General features: G+C 44.3%; 1 protein-coding gene across 4 annotated transcripts in view; it reads left to right on the top strand.

Annotated features, from left to right (window-relative positions):
• The window catches only part of DCAF17 (DDB1 and CUL4 associated factor 17), a 443,011-nt gene that overhangs the window by 202,774 nt on the left and 224,484 nt on the right, over positions 1-15,753 (top strand). For all 4 annotated transcript variants that reach the window (XR_014978925.1, XM_085645323.1, XM_085645321.1 and 1 more), the window contains exon 11: positions 8,261-8,370. Coding sequence is in view for 3 of the 4 variants with exons in the window: in XM_085645323.1 (XP_085501449.1) it covers positions 8,261-8,370 (110 nt within the window). In the remaining variant the exon portion in view is untranslated. The remainder of the gene's footprint in view (positions 1-8,260; positions 8,371-15,753) is intronic.

Here is a 15,753-nt window from a genome sequence, read left to right as displayed (position 1 = left end):
CACCGTCTCGAATGTTTTGTTTTATGGCGTCTAGGTGAAGGGGGAGTCGCAGCATGTTCAGGAAATGGCAAGACTAGACTAGAATAATTCTCTAACTGTTAAACATTGGCAAAAATAGGTTATTGAATCTCAGCAGTTTCCATCTCTATTATCTACTGCAAGGAAGACCAATGGTGGTAGGCAATGTCTGTTCAATATTACTTTTATGGACTACACATACTGTGGATGAGACAGATTTCGCCGAAGCTACTAGGGAGCTCTGTCATGTAAGAAGTCTATCGACGTTTTGGCAGTGCTCATCTTAAGAGTAGCTCACCATTAACTCGTGGTAGCTGGTTATAAGATGCTTGAATAAATGAAGTAGTCAGTCAGAAGTGAGCTTGGAGCCATATTTCCAGAGGTGTCTCTTGCAAAATCTCTTGGAAGCGATCTTCTGGCCCCTCACCGACAAGCAGTTGCTATCCACGCTCTGTGCTGTATGATGACTTGTGTGCATGCTTGTTAATTTTCCTTATAGGACTTAAGTGTTGGTTCTGAGATTGCAAAACTCAGCCTCATGGTAGGAGGACTTGCTTGGTATGGAGTGGGAAACTTCATTATAGAAAATGACCTCTCTCCAGTTACTTTCCCTCGACCCCACCTGTCTGCTCCACTCTTTGCCGCACAATGACTGTCAAATTGGCCATCTTTTCTTCCACTTAGTTAGCACTTTTCTTACTGTCCCACTTCAAGAGGTGGAAAGACAACAACATGGTTGGCTCCTAGCTGAAATAGTTCACTAAGCAGGGCATATATGGTGAACTGCAAGGGGATGATCAGGCAATTCGTCTGCCAAACAATAATAGACCAAAAGTTATGTTATGTTATGTTATTTATTCTTTTGTACAGCGCAACGGTTACTCAAAAAGAGTGTCCCGGCGCTTTTTAGGTAAGGGAAACAGATTTCAGAATAACACAACACAACTAAAAACAGGTTAAAAGATAAACAAAAAGAAAACAAACAACTGGGAGACCTATTGAGAAAACAGCCAGGTTTTGAGACCTCTTCTAAAATCAAGGAGAGTAAACGCCCCCCTCAAAGGGAGCGGTAGTGCGTTCCACATCTGTGGGGCCAACAGACTGAAAGAGCGGCCTCCCAGGCGAGCCCTCTTCACACGCGGAACAGCCGCCAAAAGTAGAGATTCTGACCGCAACGAGCGAGTCGGATGGTAGAAGGTCAGTCTCTTTTGAAGATGTTTAGCTCCCACCGCATGGAGCGCCTTGTAGGCCAGGGTCAAAGCCTTAAAGGCGATCCGTTTGCGGATGGGTAGCCAGTGCAACGCCACCAACAACCCAGAGGCGCTGGCCCGTCTACTTAGGCCAAAAATGGCCCTGGCCGCCGCGTTCTGTACAACTTGAAGCCTTTGTAGCAGATACTCTGGCAGGCCCAGGTAAAGAATGTTGGCATAATCCAACCTGGAGCCTATCAGAGCCTGCACCGTCAGCCTCCTGTGCTCCTCGGATAAGAGAGGCAGGAACCTCCGCAGCATTTTTAACAGGCCAAAGCAAGTGCCGGTTACCCCCAAGATCTGGGCTTTCATCGTCAGCCCCTTGTCCATCTTAACCCCCAAGTTTTTAGCCATGGGAGAAGAGCCGGACGGAGGGAACATGTCGATGGGCCACCAGGCCTGCCAGCTAGGCTCCGTCTCGCACCCAAAGAAGAGTACCTCCGATTTGTCGGAATTGCACTTGAGGCTGTTCCGTTGGAACCATGCGAACACAGCCCCAAGGCAATTCTGGATACTCTCCCCGTCAAAGTCGGCCCCTCTCTCGCAAGAGAAGAGGAGCTGGGTGTCGTCGGCATACGACACGATCCGGGCACCAAATGACTCCGCCACCGCCGCCAAAGGGGTCATAAAGATGTTAAAAAGGGTCGGGCTCAAGAAAGAAAACTATTCTGGTGAATTAAATAAAGTCGATGATTGGAGAGACACCCTCCTCCCTACCAGGTCTCAAGGAAGGACCCCCTCCTCATTAACTCCTAATTGCTGGTTGTAACATGGCCCTGGCCATAGCATTGTCTCACATCTTCCCTGCGAAGTAGTTGTACAGCAATGTGAGGGTGGAATAGGATGCTGCTTTCTCCCGGTGGTTTGTCCTTGGGTGAGAAACCGCTTGTGCAAGAAGCTTGGCTTTGGCATATGCACATTTTTCTGACACCGGATGGCTGGAGAACTCCAATGCAGATACTTGACAGCCATCGCTTCGTGCTGGCCCACTTTGTGGATTCTCCATGACACTACTTAGCTTGCAGCTGATACACTCTCAGCCTCATTGCAGATCTGAGGCAGCGTGACAGGGCCCTGTACATCATGACAGTAATGTATATGATGTAAATTGTTGAATAGGTACATGACCGTTTTCAAGTACTCTCCTGTCAAGCCCTGTTGGTCAAAGTATTGCAAACTGAGACTAGCTGTACTTGGTGAAGCATGATTGCAAGTTAATAATTTGTATGCATTTGAAGGCTTGGAAAGACACTGCAAATATGTTATAACACTACTCTGATTTTAATTGAAAAGTGCATGTGTAGACCTATCAAGATCTCAAATGGATGCCAAAATGTGCCAGTGGGTCAGTGTGGATGCTGCATACTGAACCTCTTGCCACGAAGGTGTTTGGATCAACAGTGGTTCAAATCCATGTATTGTGGAAAGGGAGAAACCCTCAATAATTCCACATGTATCCTATGACTTGCTGCATAATAAAGGGGTGCTGGGAACATATCCTTGCCCAACGCGCCTATCGACGTGTCCAGACTTTCCTAAGGAACTCTCTTTCGCTCCAAGTTTGTCAAATGGACTGTATGTCATCAAATGCTCAGGAGGTACCCAGGTTTCTTGATGCTCTCACAGTTTTGGCAGATCAGACACTCGCAGTACGAAGCACCCATATTTCCCCCAGTTCACCTTGCCTATGTGATTTTCTGGTTCCATGTGAAAACATTTTGAAACGTTTTTTAGTACAATACAGACGCTAAAATATAGGCTTACAAAATCTCAACCTTATTTAAATATTTCCCTGTTAAATATTTCACCTTTTATTAATTATTTACTAAAATCCAGCCAAACTCTCTCCTCACATACTTTAAGATTGGGCTAATTTACTATTCTAACAACAGACCTTCCTATTTGCAGGGCAGACACTTAATAGTTGTCCTGTTGGATCTAAGTGTCGCCTTTGATACGGTTGCCCATCACACTCTAGTGCACCGTCTGAGGAAAGGAGGGGTGTCTGGCAGGGCACTAAGCTGGATGGAATCATTTCTCGCGGAGCGTAGTTTCCAGGTGAAGAAGGGTGTGCACTACTCCATGGTTATCAAGTTGAAGCAGGGGGTACCTCAGGGCTCGATCCTGAGCCTGACTCTGTTCAATCTGTATGTGGCTCCCTTAGCAGAGATCGCTGATGGTTTCGGGATCAGGGTTGTGTCCTATGCCGATGACACCCAGCTGGTGGTCTCCCTGACTCAGGAACAGGACACGACAGCTCCCAACTTCGTGGCATGTTTGCAAGAGCTAGCATCATGGATGGCCAATAACTGCCTGAAGTTGAACGGCGATAAGTCCGAGGTGCTTGTGGTGGGGAGAGCACCATCGGTGTGGTCGTCATCTTGGTGGCCGCAGAGCCTGGGTCCTACCCTGGTGCCTTGTGCACAGGCTAAAAACCTGGGGATGTGGATGGAGACTAATCTCTCCTTTGAGTACCAGACCAGACGGGTTGCGGATGCCTGCTTCGGAGTTCTGAGGGGCCTTCGCAAAACTCTGGATATGCTGCCTATTGCAGCCAGGAAGACCTTAGTCCACGCCCTGGTGACATCTCACCTCGATTATGGTAACATCTTGTATCTGGGTGTAACAGGGAGATGCATGGGGAGACTCCAGGGTGTGCAGAACGCAGCAGCCCACCTGGTTCTGATGCGTCCTACGAGAGCTCCATCGAAGATGGCACTTGCTTCCCTCCACTGGTTACCGATACGAGAACGAGTTTGGTTCAAGGCGCTGTGTGTTTGCCACCGCATTATTCATGGGACGGCGCCGTCCTACGTGCTTGATTTTCTCACTCCATATGTTCCAACTTGCCGCCTCAGATCTGAGGGGAGAGGTTTGGTATGTGTTCCGGTTGTTAAAAGAGCTAGGATGGGGGGTCGGTCCTTTCGTTTTCTGGCTGCACAGCTCTGGAACAAACTTCCTTTGAGCCTGCGGCTGGAGCCCTTGGAGGGCGTTTTTAGGAAAAACTTGAAGACTCACCTATTCCCTTCAGGATAATGGGTCGGTAGCCTAATAAAGCAGCTTGCACCGCAGCGCGGGGACACACTGGCTGAGTGTAACCAGGCGCTTTATAAATGTGCTAATAATAATAATAATAGAAGATTTAAGTGGAGGTCAAAATGTTTGCGGAGAGATATTTGTGCAGGTCGGATAATGGTATTCTATATTTTGCAATTTGTTTTTGCAGTTATATTTTTTTATATCCTACAAATTTTCTTCCACAGTCGTGCAAGGTCATATTTACCTCCAATATTGTTGCATTAATTTGTTTTTTTCAAATAGCATTTGGCTAAAAACTGCACTAATGAGCACTGTACATGCCGCTTATCATCAACTGTGATGTCAGTACAACTTCTTAACTTTTTAAGGGCTGCCTGAACAATGTTTTAAGAGGCGGACGTGAATGATCGTGTAAACTTGGTCTGTTTTAAAGTATTTGTACTCAAAGCAAAGAAGAATGGGGGACTAGGAGCCAATGAATTTCCAGTATCTAGGCTCCGAAGACAGTAATCCAACCAAAAGGGGATATACTGTTCCTAGCAGAAAGAGAAAACAGAGTGGTGGACGAAACACGGGTTGGGAATCCTAAAGATTATTTCTTGGTGCCCTCACACATCCCTGGGGATGTCATGCTTCATCATCGGGCGTGTTCCTCATAGGGCCGGCACTGCAATGACCTAGGGACCCCACTAAGAGTCGCTTTAGCAGAGATCTTTTTTATTTTTTTGCCAAATGAAGAGATGGGTATGTGTGAAGGTGTCCTAGATGTGTGGGGTGTGGTGATTTTGTATACATGAGTGAGGAAAAATTAAAACTGCCTAAGAAATACCAGGTTAGATTTTAATGAGATGACTCCCTTGACAGGATTAAAAAAAATATTAAAACTGGTTAATGTTAATATAAAAATAGGGGAATAATGTACCCAAGCAGCCTCACATCTGTGGGTGTAGTCAAGTCGGATGTAGGCAAGTCGACAGGTTTCGTGCCATGAGGCCCAAAAAGGATCCATGGCGGTTCTTCAGGACCTGAGAACAGAACAACGTGGCTACCCCACACCTAAATCATGATGGGCGAGCAGAGGAGGGTAGGTCTCTTGCGCTCGATGCACCGAAGCCACTTAGCAGCTGAGGGCTAACCTCTGTCTCTGATCTATGGGGCACATTTGAACGATCCAAAGGTTTGGATGATTATTTTTAACTACTGTAGGCGGTATTTTTTTTTGCGGAATATCTACATTGCACATCACAGTTTAGGTGTGGTGTAGGGACCACACCCACATATTTGAGGCTGCCTGGGTACATTATTCCCCTATAGTAGCCCTAACCTGTTTTTATGGTTTTTGAAGCATGACATCCCTAGGGTGTGTGAGGGCACCCAAAAAATATTCATAGGATTCCAACCCCGTCTTTCGTACACCGCCCTGGCTTCACCTCTTTCTGATAGGAACAGTACCTCCCTTTTTGGTTGGGTTAAAGTGTTCATAACCTATATCAGCAGTAAGATGTCCTTTATTATAGCGGCTACGATAAACTAAGATAATCTGTTTTAAACCATCGATTGAGCATCAGTTCACAGCCACTACACCCATATACTTTAAATGGTTCCACACTCTGAGGAAGATCTCAAAACACTTTTATTGGCTATTGTGGGGTTGCAGCCAGCAAATCGTAATGCCTGGAGACTGAGACTTACTATACCACGTGTATTCCTATCATCACTGAGCCTACTGTTAATGGTTCCACGGGAACACTTCAGTTGCACCCATGCTTATTTTTTCCTTGATTGATTTGGGTTTCTTTTGACATTATCATGAGCTATTTGCCTACCACTCAAGTTATGCACCTGAAGCCGGAAGTGAGGGCTGATATTGAGGGGGAAGGCCATTTTACCTTTATGTTAATGCCCTCTAGAATGTTCATTAATGGGGCCATTCAGTGAAGACAAAATACCAGTCCTGCGGACTAGCAATCGCCAACAATACACATTCTAGAATGTTCCTTTGTTTAATAATGTCAGCTTGAGGTTTGAGACATACTGTGACATCATTCACCGGATGGCCACTTTAACGCTATCAAACCATGGTCCCTAGGATCAGCGTTGGTTAGAACACTTTATGAGGGTTTAGACTGAAAAACCTTTGAAATTCTGTGTACAAAAGTTACACAGCTCTAATTAAAGGAAAGGGAGGACGGCTACGGTGAAGGATAATTATCTAAATGATAATGCATTAGTTAGTCATATTTATGCCCTTTCTGCCTTGTAATTCATTGGTTTGAATGTAATAATGCATATTTAGAGGCACAGACCTTAATATTAATCTTCATAAAGATATTTCCTGGATATTACATGCACTAGTTTACCTTCACTTTAACGCATTCTTCCAGTAGGACAGACTGCCGTAACATTGCTGTACCTGGTTCGTTGTTGCTCACCCTTACCAAAGTCACGCAATGCGAATGGTCCCACCATTGATTCAATTTTTTTGCATGTGTTCGCAGGGCGCCCCAAGCTTTGTAGACCAGTTCCTCAGTGGTTGCCATGAAGTCCATGTCCATGGGCCACTTACTCAGCAGGGGGCCTCTGCACTTCGCCACATCTCTTTTAGCAACCAGTAATCCGATGGCAACAATGGAATACATATAGCACGGACCACCCCAGCTGTCCAATGTCCTCAGTAGAATTATTTTGGGATCAAGGTCTATGTCACTTCCGGAAATGTTCAATAGGACTGAACATATTTTGTGCCAGTGTCTGTCCACGACAGGGCAGATCCATATCATGTGAAGAATGTTGGCTATTGTTGAGCTATATCTAGTGCATTTGGATTCTCGTACTATACCCATATGCCATAGCCTGGCTGGTGTATAGTAATACCTGTGGTGGTATTTGAAATGTATCAAATGCAGGTTAGAGCATATAGCCTGGTTCCACAGTGCTAACTTAGCCTCTATCCAGTCATTGTCCTCAAGCCCGACCCCCTCCTCTGCATTAATTTCAGTAAACCGGTCAGGGCCATTAATCATGAGTGGTCATTAAAGTCTGGATATGAATTGTTTTCCAATATGTCTATGTCCAGTTTAGATTCAAGTGGGCTGAACTTCTGTACCCCTACTAGCATATCTGCGTAATATGAAAGGGTGTGTCTCAATTGAAGATAGTGAAAGAACTGAGTCCTATGCAGTGCGAATTGCCTCTTGAGGTTATCATATGATCTAATGTTATCCTGGGACCATACGTCACCAAGGGTGGATTTGTCAATCGGGTCCCACTGCGTTAACCTATACATTTGTGCCACAAGGTAGTGCCGGTACCAGGCCAAAGTTGCATGGTGGGGGGTGGGGATGCCATGCCACTTAACAAACTTTAGCGCTTCATACCAATATAATAGTGGCAGCCTAGAAATCTAAGTGGGTGCGTATAGAACTGTCTTTGCATATAACATATTGTGCAATCACCGTCTATCAGTGCTGTCCAGCTCCAGCCTGTTAAACGGGTCTTTCCTATCGCTGAATAGCCAGTCGTTAGTAGGAACTGGCTGTGAGGCCCAGGAGTAAAGTTTGACATCTGCCCAACCCAGCCCTTTTTGGTATGGGGGCTAGCAACACTTTGAAAATGAAACCTGAATGGTCTGACCCATCCACAAAAAGTATGAGATCATTGATTTTAGCTCTTTGAAGAAACTGTGGTAGAATGTCGGAGTAGTTCTGGAGAACATAGAGGAATTGCAGCAGAGATACCATTTCGAACAGGGCTTCACACCCCATCATTGAGCAAAGCAAAGAGGCCCATTCCCACCTCTCTTTGACGATGAAACCATTCCATTGGACTGAACCAGCGCCAGCTTGGCCTGGTAACTCCATTAAATGCAGAGGCTCTTGTGTACAAATATATTATGACTTAAAAAAACGAACAGTTCAACAAATATTGCTCACAATATTCTCTGTTCTCTTTAGGCGAAAAATGGGATGCAAGACATGAAGTGTTGCTCATTGGAATCAGACTGGATCTATTTCCATCCGGATGCTTCGGGCAGAGTAATACACGTAGGACCAAATCAGATCAAGTAAGCAGAATCAGTAACTCATGGTGCTCATATTTTGCACAGCCCTTCACCAAGACGTGTGTCCACGGGCAAAATCTGTACTGAATGGGGCCCTTAGAAAGTTTTCCATTTTCAATAAAGCCATCCGTTGTGAGTAGGTGTTAGAGATCTCTCAGGTTGACTCACATAAATCCAAGCAGTATGACACATTGCATAAGAACACATTTTCACTGCTGAGACATATCTGCAGGGATCATCTTATTTGAATCCTGATTATCTCATTTAAACTGTTTGGTTGTCTTTCATTAGAAACTGACTGTAAGGTGGACTCTGCAGTAAGTGGTGGTGGTAGGTAGTGATTGAAGCGTTTGACTTCGAAATGAAAAGTTTCTGATCTAAGTGTTAATTTAAATATGCCACTTAATAAGTTTGTATATCAGTAGAAACGAGCAACCCAACATGTATGTCAAGCAGTCTTCTGCTCCCCCATCATTAAAGACACAGCTCCTCCAGTCCAACTGCCTCATCCTTCTTCCTCCCTCCCCGCTCCTTTAAATATTATGTGCATTTTCTTGAGTTGCTTGTCCTTCCTACATACATTGTGCTACTTCTCCCAGATAGGTTTGTGCTATTTAAAAAATAGTGCATTCATACTCACTGGCTATGCGTTATTAAAGTGTTCTTCTTTGATTCACGGCATACATGTACAACTGATCCATCATGTTTACTTTTATTGATGCTTCATACTCAATCCTTTCGTTGTCTTCCAGCGTACCAGAAGACTTAGGGTTGGGTCCTTTCCTGTTCTCATGATAGACCTGCACATTTTTTGGTTAGAAACTAGCACTTCTATACATTAGACATCTATCTTTAGCTTTCCACTGAGCCACAGAGCCTCTTCCCTGTGCCAGCCCAAATCTCAGGCTGCAACCTGGACCAACATATGATAGAAGATGAGTTTATCATCCACTCCCGGACTTTGTCCTCCTCCTACATGAGTTTCCGTTGCCTACATATGTTTCATAAGCATGCCTTTACTATGTTCTAGATGTAGGTAAAAACAAAAACATTCACGTCAACTAAACCATTATCCCTACCTCAGTTAAGGTAAAATTCCAGGGGTAACTTTAGATGCAAACTGAGTATGAAATATCTAGAGAAAATACCATGATTACATGATGGAGCTTGCCAAACATTGGAAAGCCCATCATGATTTGATTTGGCAGGTTCTGTTCCGTATCAAGGAAAAGATTATACCCTGAAATGTGCATGAGGTTCTCGTCTACACCTCAAAATTAATCTACATTGTTTCTTCTGAAAGAAATTATTTGTTGTTCAAATTGTTTTTGTGGATCTTCACTTTATTGTATTCCTGGTTGCGGCTTCTTAATTTGAACCAAGTCCTTAGTGAGCAGACTGGGCACTACTCATTTACTCAATAAAACATTAGTAGAAATTATAGAAGTGTCCAGCAAAGACTACAGCTCTTTGGAAGCAATGGACGTGAATACCCGCCCACTACATCCAGTGATGTGAACTAGCCTTTCTTCCAGCGGGTGGGGTTAGGGGGAGGTTCTGCACATGTGATAATTTTGAAAACAATGCGGTCAATGGGGCATTTTACTGCACAATTTTCATAAAAATGAAAATTTGTGAAAACGTTCATGGTGTAATGAGCAAACCTGAATCCTCACAAGAGTGATAAGGGTGTTGGGGCCATGTCACGTGCCCAAGAATATTTTGAGAACGTGCAGCAAAATGGGGAATTTATACGCATTATTACCATTAATAATACTAAAATGCCACAGGTGGTGCTGTCAGTACGGTAAATTAATATTCTACGTCCTGTAATTTTGTGTCTTGCCTGTCTTTACAGCTGACTTTTACTTTCTTTTTCAATAATACCACTTTCAAAGAGAGTTTCACTTATATGTTATGACTGATAATCGCTGTATAGGGACGCCAGTCATTTAGGTTATGCTCTAAGGTGGCAAAAGTGCTTATTACTCAAATTTAATGTTAAATATACTTTGATTCTATAGTTGAAAATACAGTAATTTTGTCCCTAACCTTCAGGTTTTTAGCTGATGTCGAGCTTTTCAGTTTCTTTCACTTGAACAAAAACGTTTCCTTTTCATAAAAAAAATCAATTTTTACCCTGAAATAACTGCTTTTCATTTTTAGTAAATGCATGTTAGGTGCCCAAAGATAAGTTTGTCAATTATGTCGATTACTCAGATGTACTACTGCCACCAAGTAAAGAGGTTATTCATTTCATGGCCATTTATCACCATCTCATGCTGTGGCTGGCCACAATATGCCAATAATTAAGCAACATTGTTCCACGGCCAGCATTTTACAGGAGGTTGACAATATCTTGACATCTATATCCAAAATACCAAGACTCACCATCAAATGACCAGGATTTCCCTATTCATGGATGTGGGATTCCTCTACCAACACTGTCATCTGGCCCCTGCCAGCATCCGAGAGTGCCATCACTCCATCCCTCCAGGTTCCCACAGCGATTAATTTCCTTTCAAACTCCAATATCAATTCTCTCCCTCCACGCACCATCAGTTTTCCTGCCTTCTACAGCACTCTCATTTACTACCCTGCTACTGACCCCATCATCCAGAATCAAGCAGCATCCTCTCTGCACTGAATCAGTCCTCAACATATCCTCCTGTAGTATTCTTGAAAGCATGCCCCCCTTCAACCTGTGTAGCAGTGCCATTGACTCCATTTTGGAATATGCAGTATCCCTTTACTTTACAACTCATAACACTTCAGACTTCTGAAGGACCCCTTCCCTTTGAGTGTCATTAGCACTTTCTCAACTCGGGCTCCTGCAGCTGTTCCTTTGGGTCAATCCGCTACACCCTTCATTTAGGTACATGAGACGCTATTACTCTCAGTCTTCAAGCTCTTCTCTGGCGAGGCCTTCTCTCAGAACAGAACATTGGTATAACTGGTAAGTGGACAAATGTCAAGTGCGGCAAATAACGTCAGTCCTGTCTATTAACCTCGAGCATTTTGCAATCTGGGACCTGTAGTTTAATTTTTGTAATGATGTATAGGTGTTTAAAATCTTAACTTGAAAGGCGCTGTCAGTTAAATAGCACGAGCTGACTGAATGTGCAATTTAGCTTCTAATGGAGATCACCCCATCGTTCCTTCAGTGCTAGTGTCAAAAGCACTGGCTCCTGGAACGTCAGCAGTACCCAGAAGCATGCAGCAGACATGCAAATTCATTACTGGGCATGGCTGGACAATGCACATTTAAGAAAAGTGTATTAGTGTAGTTATTTATTGTCTTTCCTAAGTTGCTTTAAGGTCCCTATGCACTCATCTTCATTAAGAACCGTGTGACACCCTTCCTTGTTTACCTTTCAGGGTCCTCCTCCCCACACTGGAATTAGCCTTAGAAACAAAACAGAATTCATATCTCGCCCAAATCTGCAGGTCTCTGCTTGAGTAGTTGGCCGCTCGGGTCAGGGTATTTTTCTAGTTCTGTCTCTGGATTCTGGTCAGAAAGGATCCGGATGGTCCTTCCGGTGGAGGGCAGTGGGAGGTGAAGGGAGAGGGGCGGGCTAGGGTCAGTCACAATCTTCATTATTTTCCTGATGCTTAAAGGTGATATCCCACGTTTTGAAGTTGCCATCTGTCTCTCGGGCTACCAAAGCCGCAGACAGCTGCACTTCAAGCACTTTCTGCACGTTCACACCTGCCAGCGTAGAAGTGCCCCGCTCACCCAGCGTGTTCCCAGGCAGTGTGTGAACGGTAATGCCTGAGATACCCGTTTGTGTAACTGAGGTTTAACTAAAAGTGGGGTGCCTTAAACACCCACACTGGACCAATATGTAGGCTGACTGACTTTGGCCCTGTTGCCAGATCGTTTCCTGTGTCCGGAGTTTGTTTCAATCCTGTGTCCGAGAGCACGAAGCCTCTTGACAATAACTTGGTTTAATTCAGCTTCTGGGAGGATCTCCCTGCAGCAGTCACAGCAGCAGGACCAGAGCGACTCTCTGTACTGGGACGAGGGCTCTGTGTATAGTACATTCAGCAAAGCGAAACACTGGGCAGCCCAAGTGGTAGACGTGATGACGTGGCAGCCAGCAGCACAGTGTTCACCTGTGCCGTAACCATTATAAGCTTATTGTGACAGGTTTTTATATTCTGCTGGCTGCACCTTAATGCAGACTGTCATGCAGTGCTTTAAATGGAAAAAAATAAGTGCAGGTACTCACCAAATTAAGGTAATGACTAGGGGGTGGGTTTGTGGGCGGGGCTACAGGCAGTGCTATGGGACCCGGCATGGGGCACACATTTAATTTAACTTCGATTTCATTGGTGTGCAGATGTGTATAATGGATACTAAAGCATTTCCAGTATATCTTGAGTATTCCTTTCCCCTTATACGTACAAAAAGGTACATTTGATATTAAAGTGGGCTTCTCATGGTGCAACATCTAAATCACATATGACTTGCACACTATATTTTCCTTAATAATTTTGGAAAACATTTGACTATGGTTAACCCTCTTGTCTCATTGCCACCTAGCAGACATCATCCAGCCCCCCCCCCCCCCCCCCGAGATGGCATGGCTTTGCCTCAAAGCTCCATACTTGTTCTAAAGTGTGATACTCTCTTTCTGGAGGTAGGCAAACTGCTGAAAGCTTGAGTCAGGATGTCTGGCTCTGGATCAGATCCAGGTTCTCTTGCACCCACAAGCCCAAAATGAACTGAACTTTGATGTTGCATCTGCCTGCCAACCAAACTCTAATCTCTTATGTGAACAATAGAGACAAAATAGTGAACTTTATTGTAATACAGGAGAGAAAGAAAGATATAGCCTCCTAGAGGCTGAATTGCTCAAAGTGAAAGCAGAAATTCTGGGAACAATCCCGGCTTACCCACTGACCAAACTGTGTGATCCCAGCCAACTACATTATCTCACCAAGCCTTTATTGTCTTCGTTTGCACATATGATAGATAGTATATTCAAATGCACAAGTTCCAGATGTGTGCTGTACAATCAAATCTTGTGTTAGATTTAATACACTATAATGTTGCTTCATTCATGAAAAGAAAATAGGCCATACATAAGGTACACTTCAAAATCACCTTGCTTCCTAGTTCACTAATGGCAGTGTCGTAACCATGGGAGCAAACACTCCTCTCAATGCTGTGATTTCAGCTTATGCACCAAGGTGAAATGCTTCCATGAGGTGAAAAAAAGCACACTTTTATTTCAGTGGGAATGTTTAAGGCTCCTCTTATGCACAGGCTTTTAAGCCCAAGCCAGACTTCGTGGTTCGGCTCTGACTGGGCTCTCCTTGTTAATTTGTTGGTTCCCCCACCTCTACCCTTCCCAAAGCCCCTGCATTTTATCCAAGAGAGAACTGCTTCTAAAAAACAAAATACAATCGTGCTGAAACTGCGGAGGAAACAGATCTGTATTAGAGAGAAAGTGGCCTAGCACTTTCAACATGCAGACCCTTTCACGTGCGCTTTATGGGCAGCGTGTGGCAATTCAAGGCTTGCAGCTATATATCTGGTGGTGGACACTGCAGACAACATGCACTCATGTAAGACACACCCGCAGTGACATAGAAGCACAGGTGTGCGCAGACAGGACATTCAATACGTTTTTTAGAAAATGCTCACGTTCGCTGATATCCACATTATTAAGATTGACTCTGCTTCTGTGTCACTATCTCCACCTTCGTCCTCAGTCTGGCTCCAAACAAGTGCTGCCCTACTCTGCTATCCCAGCAGGAAGCCTTCTAGTATTTGACACCGAGCCACAGCTGTTAGAAAGCCCTGCTCACACACCTACTGTGCTATTGATTTCAAGGAGCCTGAGTAGACCCTGTGTCAATAAAGGCAGTGTGACTCCAGACCCTCCCAAACTCCCTGCCAGCCCTGAATAAATGCATAGGGGCTGCTGCTCAATTAGCACCTTTAACGGGTAAATTACCACTCAATTTTCAGAGTGCTTCAATAAAACGGGCCGACTCGCCAGCTCTGTCGCGCTTCTTTTTGTAAATGCCAAATTGCAGAGCTTGACTTGCTGCCCCATGAGTACCGGTACTCTCTTTGGACAAGGAGAAATTCCGGTACTCAAACGCAGAAAATGTAGCAGTGCCGGTACTAAGTACCGGTGAGTACCGACCCATTTAAAGCACTGTTGTCATGCATTCAGACCTCAGTTGCAACAATTTTGTTTTACCCATTTCTGACAGTTGGCACATTGGGAGCATTGTTGCGGAAATGCGTGACAAAGTGTCAAGTGCGGGAATGTGGTGATAAAAACCCCAGATTCCTAAAAGCGTCCCACGGGCTGAATTTCCTATGTTTATACCTCTCAGGCCCTCACTACAAGATTCTTAATTACCTGATGCATTAAAAACACATCTGGTATTTGAGTCTGTGTGATTAAGTGTTTTTCACAGAGTTCTGGGTGTATTGGAATTGCTTGGTGTGGATCCGCACTTGGTGTGTTTGGATGTGATTTTACTGCACTTTTTAATTCCAGATGCCATACAATCGCTTGTAGAAATAACGCATATGCACAAGTTTGACCATTCAGTTAGAATCACAGGACACATAGGAAATACACAACTCTAGTACACAAAAACTCTTGACTCGAGAAACATCATACAGTGGATGTTTGAGAGCCTGACAAACATCTCCTGCAGCAGACATTGGAGAATACTAGAGACAGCTATTTAGTTATTGTAGGTGCAAGGGAAAGTGTCAACACAACCAATTGCCATCTTCTGACCTGGAGAGAGATTTGTTTGGAGGAGAATTTTTAAAAACAATATTTTTTATTGCAGTTTTCATGAAATATATCACATGAACGAATATAAGGCCGGAGAGGTGCAGCAAATTCCCATCATTTGCCTGTCCTAAACAATGACAATGCACAACCCCCAACTTCCGACAAGGCCCAACATTAGCGTAGTGGCAAACAAGCACATCGAACAGCAAACAAAAATATTAACGGACCTTAACCCAATGGCTCTGCCCCTTCTTGTTTCAGCATTACTACTCCCAGCACCTCTTCTAAGGAATAATACTATATCCACTTGCCCCAGACTTTCTGGAATTTTCATGGGCATCCTCTGCTACAGTATTTGATCTTCTCCGCCATCATATACATAACTATCCCCTTTTTCCACTCCTGTAGAGTGAGACATTCTCCCGTTCCTCGGTGGTGAGCCAGGTCTCTCTTTGCCACTGCTAAACTGAAGTTGTAGAACAGCAATTGGGCACGGGGCAAATCAACATCGTTAGGATTAGCCTAAATAAAAAACTTGGGTTCCACGGGAAGAGATAGTGAAAATATGGCACCAAGTTCTCTCTTGACGGCATTCCAGTTGGACTGTATACAG

The sequence above is a fragment of the Triturus cristatus genome, chromosome 3_1 (genome assembly GCF_964204655.1).
Source record: "Triturus cristatus chromosome 3_1, aTriCri1.1, whole genome shotgun sequence".
In the NCBI taxonomy this organism is placed as follows: Eukaryota; Metazoa; Chordata; class Amphibia; order Caudata; family Salamandridae; genus Triturus; species Triturus cristatus.
The sequence above is the reverse complement of the archived record's forward strand: the minus strand, read 5'-3'. Positions and strand labels throughout refer to the sequence as shown.